Here is a 13,831-nt window from a genome sequence, read left to right on the forward strand (position 1 = left end):
AGATACGGTATGGGGAATGTAATCAGTGGTAGCGAAACAGCACTGCACGGTGACAGATGGTAGCCACACTCGTGGAGAGCATAGCCTAACATGTAGAGTTATCCAAACACTGTGTTGTACACCTGCAACTGTTACATTGTGTGTTAACTGTACTTCAATAAAAATAGAAAAAGATACATTGAGATATACTGTCATTAATTTTCCTACACCAGAGACAGAAAGATGATGATGAGACAGACTGATGGACATACAAGGAGAAAAATCATATCCACTGGAATAGAAAACAGAATGACATCTGAATTTCTAGCAGCAAATTTTGAGGGGAAAATCATTTCCAAACAGGAATTTAATGCGTAATGAAACCAATCAAGCTGAGAGTGAACTAAAGACATTTCAGACATCCAGATCTTTAAAAGGCCATTTTGCAGATACTCCGTCTAGCCCTGAGCTCTGAAAGATGCAGCACATACTACTTTATCTCGCCTTGGTCTTACAGCATCTTTTGGTAGCACAGTAATTAGTGGACAAGCTAGTGAGCACTCTGGTAGATAGCGTTCTGGATTGTCACTGTATCAGAACTCTGCACATTACACAGGCCCTTTTTGGTTGCTGAAACAAAGGTTTTCCAATCTCACATGATGACTTCATACAGGCAGGTCTTAGAGGACCGCATATACTAGTTGGTCACTGTTTGAGGCTACAATTAGCTGTATTAATTTCAGCAAGGTTAGCTGTGTCTATGGAATTGTCTACGGTGTCAACTCAGGTAAAACAAAATAAAAAATACGACCACTTTATGGAAAGACATCTTCAGCAAAAATAAAAATTCTTTCTCTCTCAGTCTTCTGTCCCATAACTAATATGATCAGAAGCAGGCATGCACTGGGTCAGCACTCAGCTCATAGAAGGTGTTTAATAACTGTGGACTGGCCAACTGCTGAACTCACTGACCAAAGACTGCATGAAGGTGAAGAGAATTACATGATTGGTTATCTTTCCTAATTCTGCAGTCTAGAGCAGAATGGGAAATGCACATAGCAAATGGCCATGAAGACCACCCTAATTCACAATGAAATCAATGTATAGAGTTGGAGAAAAGTATATAGAAGTGTATAGAAGAATAAAAGACTGAATTCTGACCTTAGCCTATAGAGAACCAAGCTGTACTTTATATAAGCCAATTTAAGTATGATCTGCAGAAGATGATAAATCCCAGAATAAGTTGCCTGAAATGTCACTGTTGTAATTTCACTATCTTTTTAAAACTCTGGGTCTTGTGTTAAAAATGTAAATTACATTTAGGTCACTTGTACCTCGGTGTGAGTAAGTTTCAGGTCATTTACAGGACAGATACAGGATAGAGCACAGAGCTTGGTGCAAATGGGCAGAAATGGGCATGCAAACAAGGACTGAATGAGTCAGAGATGGGCAGTGAGGGTGCAGGTCCATGGACCTTCAAAGTATCAAGCTCCCCTCACATGCTGGGGGGCCATCCAGTGATCCAAAGCAGCAATGAATTCTCATCATGAAAATCAATTGGTTAAGAAAAACTTTGTTGAGAGGAGGAATAGTTACAGGCAGGTGAGCTAGGATTTGTGTGGCTTCCAAATACTTATTAAACATGTTGCCAAAACCCCCAGGTTGTATATCAACCAGCTGGGGATTACAGCTGGGGATTCATTTAGATTTGTGTGGAATCTAAGCTTCCCTATCCGTCCTGAGTTGCTGAAGAAAGGGATTGTTAGAGCTTTGGAGCCAGCCCAGGGACTTGGACTTAAGCATTTCAGAGGGGATCAGAGGTTCTGGGGTGATCAGGGTATAAATTCCTAATCTCTGTATACACATTTAATCATTTATTCAACCCCACGACTCATCATCACCAGGCATGCTGTGTGAAATATTTCCCCTAACCTCTCGCACAGCCCCACCAGTCGCTCATTCAGATTGGCCTATTGGAAATCATCTGAATATTGCACATGAGTGTTCATTCATACAAAGGCTGCTAAACCCTGGATAACACAGGAGATTGGATCAATTTACGCTTCTGTGCTCTCATTTATATTATTGAAATTTAAAACTGCATTTCGTTTATTAATACCGAAATGGTTATCTGGAAAAGAATAAAGCCCCATAGAAGCTGCTGTCTTTGTCATTTTAGCACAGTAAAAAGGAGATGTATTTAAAATGTCAGGAGATCAAGTCATTGTGAAGAGTTTCCTACCAAAGTGCAGTGAATTATTTAAAAGTCCTGGCATCCCAAGCAGGTAGTGCCCCTTCTTTCCGGTCAGGTACAAGTACTTCCGTAGATGTCAACTCGGTGCTCGTTCTTACTGTCAGAACATCTCAAGTACAGCAGAATATGAAGACCTTGGTGTGTCAAATAAAGCATGAAGAAAATAGAGGGTTTAACATATAGAGAGAGAAGAATGCAGCTCATGTAGAGTCCTACCTATTTCCTGGGCCTTTAAGGAACCTTGTTTCAAAGATTGGGGTTACGCTTTATTTTATAATTGGTAAGCGTGAACTTTATGCTCTGGTTCTTGACTTTTGTACTAAGATCCACAGTCCTCATTTCTCCATGGACCCTATAGAATTTACTCCTTTGGATTTTATCATATGTTTTCCTATATGCTGTCTTGCATTGCTGCTAATTTGTTCCTGTAAGTATTTCTTGCCCTTTTAGTTCTACACTAACTTGTTCTGCGCATCCCCACGCCCTCTCCTCCATTCAGAGGACTATTAGGGCATGTCACCAGCACTCAAAACGTTTGTTGATTGACATCATTGATACCCAGATTTCACATTGATGACTGTTGTATTTGAGCTAAGCAAAATTATTGTGGAATTCAATGCTAAATTTAACTATTGTTTAGGAAATTTACATTTTACTTCTGAAGTAATTGTTTATATGTTACATGTAAAGAAAACTGACATCTGTAAAAACAGAAATCAAACCATACCGATGACTTTCATTCCGATTGTCATTAATGCCTTACCTACATCTCAGTTTTGTGAAAGAAAGCGATCTTAGTGTAGTCTTACTATTTCTTGTAGGGCTGAGCTTGACTAGGAGTTAACAAATCCAGATTCTAGTTCCAATGCCATCGCTGTCTGGCTGCACCTATGAGCAAATCACTCTAACTTATTCTGGACCTACTTTTACCTTTCATAGATTTGTCAGAGAAGAAAGAGCATGTTTAGATTTTTAGATAGGATTATATGGATGAAATAAGGTATCTGAAAGAATTCTGAAATATCAGAATGAGCCTCATTTCTTTATACCCCAAGTTAGTGTATCACTGTATAACTCTTTTAAAGAAATGGTCAATTAAAACTTTAAACAAAAATCCTTTATAAAGAAGAATGGTAGAACTCCCATTTGTAAAAGTAAAAAGAGATTGCTCCTACTGTGAGAATTCCTAGTGCTACCAACTGTTATTTTCAGATATTTTTATCCATTAAGAGTCAAAGAATGATTTTTTCCCTTCTTGGTGTAAAGGTGATAGTGACCTCGCACTTCCACACATCCTCTGTTCTCCTCGCACTCCCGCCTTTCTGACCCTGCCTTCTGTCACCACGGTTCCTCCTCCCTGACCCACCTCTTACATGCACAACTTGCATCTGCTGTTAACATCTACCTGTCTTAGGAATAGGAGTTGTTTTTAGGAAAAAGGGGGTGATGGGTTTGGCTCCAAACAAAAGTCTAAACGTTAAGTTTAGTATTTCAAAACTTCATCTTACCCTACTCTATCAGCCTTCACTCTCACTCTCTTCCCTCATTCTATAAGGCTACCAAAAGGTTGGACACGTGCTGATACTGATCCTAAGTTTCTGTATTACCTTGGGCTTTTGCTTGTTTGCTTTTCAGTCTTTTATGCTTCTTTAATTCCCTGTTTCTGTCTCTCTTGACAAAACATGGTGTTCTATTCAACATTATATTCACAAGAGTGTTTAGGAGATTGTTCTTGGGCAATGAGAAGCAGTCCACAAGAGCTGTTGAATTAAAGTGAATTGCTGGGCCATGTTTTGAGTTCTGGGTATCAAATTTAACATGTCAGGGACCCCTGACATGTTTGATTAATAGGTTACAGTTACATAATATACCAACTACACAGTAGTTGGTATACTCCTCCAAAAAGCACAAGCCCAGAACATGGGTCATGACAGGAGAGTGGAATGAGATGGTTTCTCTTTCACTACTTGGCTGAGAACAAGCAGCGGAATTTCTGTGTTATGTTAGGCAATAATCCTAGAAAAAGGTGGATGATGACTGTCAATTAAAAAAAAATGGAGGGGGGAGGTAATGAGATGTGTCCATCCATGTGAGTGTTTTTTGGTCATATATATGTATATATTTTAAGTATGGGCCCCCTTTCACAACTACAGGTATCTTTCCCCACTTACTCAGAGAGTAAGTCTCTGGTGTTAGTGTGCTAGAAAAGAGTCTCTAAGTGTGACTAGAAGGGAAGAGTTATGCTGTCTGACCAGTAAATGCTGGAGCTCACAATACACGAATTGCTAGAAATCAGTCACCTATGGCAGACACTCTGAGTCATGAGTGTTATTCTACAATGCTCAGGAATTGTTTGATGTCTTTGACACACAGGATACATTTAAAGCCTATGGAGAGTCTATAGAACATAAGATGTGCGCTTCAGAATTTAGGTAGGTTTTAAAAACAGAAAGGGTAAATACTACATGTTTGAATAAAAATTTCATTATACAGTCTCCTTCATCTTTTGTTTAGGAAAAAAAATCAAACTTGAAAAAAACATTTCAAGTGGGACAAGGCACAGCTGCTGCTATTATTATTATTATTATTATTATTATTATTATTATTACATGAAGGTATCTTTCTCAAGAAACATTTCCTAGCATTTGGAGCCCTGTGAAGGCCACATCTATATGAAGAAATAGGGCTGTTACCTTGAACTTTGTCATTGATAGGCTTCCCAAGCCTTTAAATTTTCTGTCCATTCATTCTCATCTATCCTGCCTATTTGATTCACATTGTATTTTCTCCTTAGATTATTAAAACGGGAAGAAAGTTTCACATTTATTCCTCGGTCCCGTGAAGAGCTTCCAGATAACTTTCCAAAGGAAATCCCTGGGATCTGCTATTTCCTGGAGGTAAGGACTGGTCCTAAGCAGCCAAAGCCTTCTCTTTCTTCCTCGAGGATAAAAAAAGTTTCCTACAACATTGGCACCATGTTCCTCCGGGAGACAAGCCTCTGAGACCTACCGCAGATCAAAGACTCCTCCAAAAAGCACAAGCCCAGAACATGGGTCATGACAGGAGAGTGGAATGAGATGGTTTCTCTTTCACTACTTGGCTGAGAACAAGCAGCGGAATTTCTGTGTTATGTTAGGCAATAATCCTAGAAAAAGGTGGATGATGACTGTCAATTAAAAAAAAATGGAGGGGGGAGGTAATGAGATGTGTCCATCCATGTGAGTGTTTTTTGGTCATATATATATATATATTTTAAGTATGGGCCCCCTTTCACAACTAATAAATAGATTCCATGTTTTCTTGTTTGTCACACATACAGGTATCTTTCCCCACTTATCTGTATCACTTTTGAGAACCATTTTTGATGATATATTCCTACATTTAGTGAGTTGGTGTGTGAGGACTATTTTCTAATTTTGTTTTTCTGAACAGACATTTCATACATACATCATGGCAGTGTGGTCAACTTCCCAGCAGGAAGAACTATAACTCAGCAAAATATTTTAGGGATATTACCTATTTTTATACATCTCTCTTCTAGATAATTACATTTCACACAACATTACTCGATTTTCAGAATCTGCTACTGTGTAGTTGGTATATTATGTAACTGTAACCTATTAATCAGATATACTTTCACTTATTTAGACAGATTAGTGCTTGGACTGAGAATACATATAACCAAGGACTTCAGATGCTGAGAAAGCATTGTATGTCTGCTTAGTAAATATATCTTTTAGATTTAATTAATGTAGCATGGAATCCAGAGGAAATAGAATTTCCCAGTAAGAGATTTATCTGTAATTAGGATTACAGAAAAGTCTTGTTGCCATCTTCTACAAAACATCAGTTAAAATGAAATGCTTTGCTGCATTGGACCCTTTTCAACTTAGCACTTATAAAATAGGTAGTTTGTACAATGTACTCAACTATATTCTAATAATTTCCATGACTTGTTACTCCTCCCCTCACCTCTGCCCACTCCGCCCACTCTGCCCCCTGGATGCCTCCTAAGGCCTACCTGACACTGGGAGCAAATTCCTAGATGTTGGCATTAGTGAGAAAGAGGTTGTAGGACGTTTTGCCGAGAATGTTGTTTCTTGCAAAATAAGGGGGGAAGAAAACCTGTGTTTTATGGCTTTGAGATTTAAAAAAAAAAAAAAAGGAATTTTTCTTCTGCAGTTTGATTGATGTGGCTTTAAATTCAGTGAATAACCTTCATGAACACTGAAGTAGGTCTAGTCTCCAGGCCCAGTCATTGCCATAGTGACAGGCTTCTGTCACATGTGGTGCTAAAATGAAGACCTGTTCCCACTAATTAGCACTGCATGAAAATATTATCACACACTCACCCTGAAATTAGGAGCACAGTACATCCAGAGTTTTCCTATTTTGGATCTAATCTAAAACCCAAGTTTCTACTGAGGTTAATGAACTGGAAATACTTGTTTCCGTGAAACCTTGGAGTGGCCGTTTTTCTCCAGATGATATAATCATTGAGAGCTTATGTCTACTGAATGTAATAGAGTGATTTCTTTGGTCAGACATTTTGGCTGCATTATGATTTGTTTATGCTGTAACTCAGCTACGGAGCATATTAACTGATGTCCAGTGTAGTCTGTGAGGCTTGTTAGTGTTTTTAAGTTCTCTAAGTGTGTAGCTAGAAAACATTTATCGATATGCAAAGTATTTGTTATAATGGCGATCACTTCTGTAATTGTTGAACTCTGTTTCACCCCAAGGCTTATGAGGACACTAGTGCAACACATAGTTTGGAGACAGGATCTAGACGATGAGCTTTCTGAAGCCTGGCCTATCCCTCTCCTCCCTGGGTCTAGGTCTCTGTTATTAACAAAGTGGGGGGGCCAGAAGGCCAGTGTGTTTATTTGAGGGGAGTTTTATAGACTGGGGACAGGGTGCTCTCATGGGGGTAGTTACAAAGGAATTTCTTCAGAGGACTGGGAAATTAACCCACTTCCTTCATGGGGAACAAGGGGGAGGTTTACAGTTACTGTGGACAGAACAGGCTGGGAGCACCTCAGTCCTCACACTGAAAACAGACAACACTTTAGCCAGGTGCTCTGTACAGCACAGGAACATGGGGAGAGAACCCAGCTTCACTGAAATAATTTATGCTTATTTTGCATAGGAACTTAGAGCTTATTATGATAAACTAAATCAATAAATGTTTTGGTGGTAAGCAATGTGTTTCATAACCATAAGGCTGCAAGGGACTTCCAGTAATCATCCAATCTATTTCTCTGCTTTTTGTGAAGATTTGTCTAAGCAACTACTCTAGATATATCATCATTCTCTCTATACTTAAGAATATCTGTGGGAAGCATATTTTAAAAACATCATTGAAAATCCACTTCATTATCCAGTACTTGGTAATAGGGCCCAAGACACGAATTGTATATACATTCAATTTGTCGAAAGAATAACAAACTCTTTTAGTTTATATGGTTCTTAGAGAAGAAGTAGCCATTTACATTGTCACAAATGTTACAATGAAAAATATACCAGAGATCTATTATATATCACAGAATATAAACTACACTTTTCAAACAATGTAATCTAAATGTATCCTTGAAGCTATAGTCTGAGGCACTAATCTGTTACCAGATTGCCAATTATTAGTTACACTGTTGCTATGTGTTTGCAAGTTACTGCATAAAGTGGCTGTTAATTCTAGCTGCACTCATAGAAGTTAGAAGCTGTGAAAAACTATTAATTATATTTTTATTTGTCCTATGTAATACAGTCTACATATCCTCCATTTAGGAATTGTGACTGCAACACTGGGTCATAGTATTTCATTTGACCAATATCTGTACAGTATTCTTACCTAAAAATTATTGCAAACATCATGCATTTTAGTGTGGCAGATTAAAAAGAATGTAAATGGATGTCCTATTAGAAATCAAGGTGATATTAAATTAGGGAAATGGCTTTGACCCACTCTAAAAGGGATACATTAAAATATAATTTGGTACTTACAGCTCCTCTGGTGTTTTTTTTTAGGCAACTCATTTGAAGAAGTCACTTTATGACTAGGCATCAGTATTATTTTGATAGAAACGAAGTCATTTGCAAATAAATCAGTTACCCCACAAAGTCACATAGGTACCCCCAAACAGTGCACAGTATGTGCTCTGGGAATCTTAATAAATAGGTACCATTAGCCATAATAAAAAAAGAATACTCCTCAATGCCTGCAGAGCACAAATCGTTGCATCTCTCCACTATATAGCATGGTAAATAGCAAGGGAAAGAAGATAAAGCTTCTACGTAATAGGTGACCAAACTGTCTAAAACCTGCCTTGATATTCATTTCTTCTACTTTAAATTATTTTGGATTTCCCTTTTAATATATGACTCTGTGGAGTCCAGTGAGCCATGACCTATTATGATGGAGTCAGGCTCCTCTGCCTGAGGCTTAGAGTGGGACCATGGATTCAGCACTTCAAATGTAAACTCTCACAGTCTCACGCTTGGTTCTCTTGTCCAGGGATAACAGTATCAGAGACAGTGTTCTGTTGTTGTTAAAGTGCAAAGTGTGCCTCTCCGGGAAACACAGAGCAAAGCAAGGCAACAACTTAGACAAAATCTCATTCACAAGTGCAGCCTGGCTTTTAATTTTGTAAAATGCTCCAAAGATTTCCAGCAATAAAGCAAAATTAAATTGATATATACAAAAGGCAAGCCTCAGAGTTTGGAAAACCACCAAACTCTGTGTTTTGTACAGAAATATTGCTGCCAATTGATATCACATATTTGAGGTTCTGAGATATCGGAAGGAAATCAAGATCACGACTGTAATTAAATATATTCACTGAAGGCTCCTTGGGATCCTGGCTTGCTGAGGGAAGGTGTTATGGATCATTAGGGCAGAGAAGAAAACTTGTACACGTGGGTTTCTGTCTTATCAAGCATTTTGAGCACTACTGAGCCCATGCCCAGACCCTGTCTACTCCGTGCTGTCAGTGGAAACCATCTCACTCCCTCAAACCCAGCCCCAACAAACACTAGCCTCTCTGCACCTCTGAACCTCACGTGGCCATGGCAAGAGTTGCTGATTTCAGGCAGACAGAAGACCCACGTAACAATGCGCTTCTGAAGTGGACGAACCATTCCCATTTGTGCTGGGGCATTGCTAACATCTGAAGCTTTTCCCTGTGCTTTTTCTTCCAAAAACACTCTGACTCCAAGCACTTGGTGTACCTTTACCAAAAATTCACTTGAAGTGAATTATATATGGTCCTGAATAGGCTTTGGGGGACACCAGAGGCCTTTTAGCCAACAATGCCTAGAAACTCAAGTCCAAGAACCAAGAACCAGTCAATAGCAACCTAGGTATTGTTATTATTAGGTTACAGATCCTCAACTATAAAAATTATATTTTAGGGGCTTCTATAAGCCTATCTTACCAGATACAGCTGGAAAAACATGGTGCATGAGAGACTGAGTAATGAGAATTTAACATATGCCGGTCTGCATGACGATTCCTTACGGGCAGCTCTAGATATGCATACACGTCATTCACAAGCAGCTGATTTCATATCTACATAAAGTGTGTTACCATGACTGAACAAACTTTACTGTTACATGGGTAAATTGCCCCAGCAGTGGACTCAGTTTGAGGGTCCTCAAGGTGGGGAATGAAGAACAGACACGGGTATTATATACAGATGAACATAAATCTTGTCAGAATACACTGAGATAGTGTGCAAAATTCCTTTCTCACACTTGAAACCGAAGTATTACTGTCCTGCCACCTTTCTGTTTCCTTCCTTTGTTCCTTTTCCCTTTCATAAAAAAAAGTCAATGATACAGTCCATCTCATGTTGTAAAATAGTTTCAGTTTTCTAAAGTAATGAGTCCTTTTTGTGGGTGGATGTAGGGATGTGTGCATGTGTGTGCTGCATGTAGATATTCTGTGATTAAAAGGAGTGACATTTTGGAAGGGCCTGGAATGTCGAGAAGTTTGCATTTTTATTTCCAATATGTTGTGACCAGAACACAACTTCAGTCAAGTGCTTCATTGCATTCCCATCCTTATTAAGAAGTGATCCTGTTCAATGGTTCAACTCATCAGCATGACAGTATCTTGCTGCCCCTGTAAGAATTACCTAGGAAGCCTTCAGAAATACAAATTACTGAGCTTTACACCTGCAGAGATTTGGATTCAGTAGGTGGCAGGTGTGGCCTAGGAGTCTGTATTTAGAAAATCACTCTAGGTAATGAGACTAAAAGCCAGATTTGGGCATCACTGAAGAGCATTCAAATAATCCCAATTACCAGGAATAAAAGCAAGTTGACTAAGAGAGTAGTATATTATTTCATTTGTAGTTATTTTGAAAAGCTAAGTATTCTGGGCTTTGTAGCATTATTTCTTTCACAAGTTCTAATTTTAGCTTTGGTCTCAAATTTACAGTCTGCTTTTGGAGCAGGAGACTTCAAACTTATTAGAAACAGAAGTCAACACTAAGAAGCATGAGGAGAGACTACTGCTCACTCTAGGGCTATGAGGCACAGTAGACCCAGTGCCGTTTTCTGAGTTACCACCGGAGCTGTGCAGTAGCTCACAGTATTTACCGACCCTCACCACCAGGCTATGAACTACAAACTTTGGGACAGAAAAGTGAATGTAAACGTGACAGCCTGATTTCTGAATGCTTTGATTTTTATGTTATAAAGAAATCACCAACTTAATACTTAGTCTCACTCTGTCCTTCTCACACTGAATTGTGCATTCATCTAAAAATGGTTTCCTAGCAATACTTTATTACAACCTTTCAAGCAATAATTTAAGCCGTTGTATGATGCCATATAAAACCTGCACTTCTGTGCACTTCATAGAACCTTTAGGGAAATAGAGACGTGTTTTATACAGCAATAGTATAGCTGGTGGGACTTTCAAAGGATAGTCGTGACTCTCCTACAGCAAAATGAGCAAGTGATAACTTGGATAAAAATTATCTGAGCAAAAAAAAAAAAAAAAAAAAAATTATCTGAGCAAACGACATGGTTCATCTATCTCAGAAGCCATTCATTTGCACACATGCTATAAAGTAATAGACTCCCATCATGTTATTTCTGTTGCATAATTTTAAAAATACCTATCATAGTAAGATTTCTATTCCTCTGAAGAGATCTGTGTATGTAATGTTGCCCAGACTTTCGGATCTTTGTAGAACATAATGGTGAGGACTATTTAAGGATGGATAATTGAGTAAAGGTACAGCATAGGTTGGATGAGTTGATTGAGAATGTAGGCTTTGCAAAAATATAGATGGATCTTGGGATAAGTTAATTCAATTCTTGCTTTGGTAAGGTCTTAGAAGATGAAAGATTAAAGATAAAAAGAGCTCATTACTACTGTTTTCTATGATAGCAAATATTTAGTAAGTATAATAGTATGGTTGGACATCATCTGTAGTATAATTAATAAACATCTGAAAATGATTATGTAGCCATATTGGAAATAACTTGCTCTTCCCAACTATTTTGATGAAAGCACTAAAGCTTATATATTTCAAAATGAGTAATTCATATTTTTAACCTTAAAATGTAATTTTAATCAAATATAGCATAGTCAATAATAATCAGTCCTTTATAGTTAGATTACTCCTCCATCATTTAGCATAACATAGCTCAAGGCAGGTGGTAAACTTATGTTACAATGAGGAATTTCTAAACATCAGATTGTTATTTAGCAAAGTCATATAAATTTAGGATCCATTCCTAAACCTCTAAATAAGATTACAGCTCCTATTATTGCCTCTCCTCTCTGGGTAAACTCTCTTCTAAAATCATGAATCTGAATACAATTGGAGTGGTGTGTGGGTTTGCTGCTAGTTTACCTTCCTGTTAACCATTGCAAAACTTAAGGTAGCATCCTTCTTTTCACAATTTAGAACCCCCCCCCCCGTAAAAAATCCAACAGCATTGTTGATTCCCTGAGAAAGTTTTTGATAATTATCTTTTTGCATATCATTGGATGCTTAATTCTTTTTTTAAAGATTTTATTTATTTATTTATTTATTTATTTGACAGAGAGAGAGATAGCGAGAGCAGGAACACAAGCAGGGGGAATGGGAGAGGGAGAAGCAGGCTTCTTGCCGAGCAGGGAACCTGATGCGGGACTCGATCCCAGGGTTCTGGGATCATGACCTGAGCCGAAGGCAGACGCTTAATGACTGAGCCACCCAGGCGCCCGGATGCTTAATTCTTAATAAACATGCTTTTCATTGTTAACAAATAATGGAAAATACTTAATTTGAATCTATTATAGTGAATTTATCCTTTCATTTAATTCATCTAGCTGGTGATCAGATCATTCTAAATATTAGACTTATGTACTATTGCTTATTATTTGAAAGCAGAAAAAAAGCAAGCCTAAGTAATAGCTTGTTTCTGAGTCTTGATGCATAGTTTAAAAATAAAGGAATCAGTTCATATTCAGCCTTCTTCTGTGGCCTTTTCACTATTTGGAGATAAAGAGGGGATTCTACTAAATCTATTTTTACTGTGGTCTATTAAATGTAATTAAATATAAGTAGGACCATAATGCATTAATTGGGGGTACTATCAGAAATGTGCAGAATTGCTTCTTCACACCACCCCACTTTTTAAAGACAAGCCTCATATTTTTCTGCCTGGCAGTTGTACATCAGACTCAGGACCCAGGGACAGATGGAGAGGGTGGGGATGGGCCAGAGCTTTAGAAGAGATGGAGCAAAAAGATTTAAGTTTTTTCTGCATGAAGGTATAGATACTCTTAAAGGAGAGGCAGTTTCCACAATAGACACATGTGGTTTGATGAAAACCAGATGACTTATTTGACTGCTGGTCATTCTTATTGTAACAAGAAAAGAGGAAAATAAAATCCTTCACAAGCCATTTTCAGTTTTCCTGGGAGGTAATGTCAGCCTCTCAGCAACTGCACAGATCAGTGCAACTGGGATTAGAATCTCACAGAGCTATAGATAGAAACTCTCTGAAGGTGGCAGGTAGAATTAGTCTTGGTTACCGTGATGAAGGTAAATGAAGATGTCAGAACATCTGGACTGAAGGAACAAAGGAGGCCAAATACCAGCTCTGCCAGAGGTCACAGAATAGCCTGCTAAAATTAGCACCAAAAAACCAACTACCAGTGTGCAAGTGATATTAAAACATTTTTTTTCCCCGTTTATAACACGCCTGGCTGAGCTAACACTCAGTGAGAAGAATACAATTTGATTTTACACACCCTTTTTCTGTGTGTTCTGACATTATAGAAATGATATCTTTCCCTAGTTGGGAAATTTAATCACAAAGAATGAAAAATACCCTGTGTTCTAAAATCAGTAAAATCATTTTTGGAGCCATACTCTATTCCATATTCTTCTCCACATCGTCCTCAACTGGGGCTTGGGCTGCTAGCAGAACAAGTGTTGGACTTCAGATAGAAGCCTTTCGGACCCCGAGCCCACCCAGGTCCTGCAGGGAGGCTGCAGAGTTGGAGCTGGGAGGAGTCACCCCAGCAGGGGGGCGTTCTGCAGGAGAGAAGAGGTATGCTCGGTCTTGCAAAATTAGAAGCGGTTAGGTAGCTCT

At 38.5% G+C, this 13,831-nt stretch overlaps 1 protein-coding gene across 1 annotated transcript in view; it reads left to right on the forward strand.

Annotated features, from left to right (window-relative positions):
• Positions 1 to 5,257, forward strand: part of GUCY1A2 (guanylate cyclase 1 soluble subunit alpha 2) — a 306,446-nt gene extending 301,189 nt beyond the window's left edge. The window contains exon 9 of the mRNA XM_021696606.2: positions 5,028 to 5,257. Within this exon, the coding sequence (XP_021552281.2) occupies positions 5,028 to 5,235 (208 nt within the window). The 3' untranslated portion in view covers positions 5,236 to 5,257. The remainder of the gene's footprint in view (positions 1 to 5,027) is intronic.
• Positions 5,258 to 13,831: the final 8,574 nt, after the last annotated feature.

The sequence above is a fragment of the Neomonachus schauinslandi genome, chromosome 11 (assembly GCF_002201575.2).
Source record: "Neomonachus schauinslandi chromosome 11, ASM220157v2, whole genome shotgun sequence".
Lineage (NCBI taxonomy): Eukaryota > Metazoa > Chordata > Mammalia > Carnivora > Phocidae > Neomonachus > Neomonachus schauinslandi.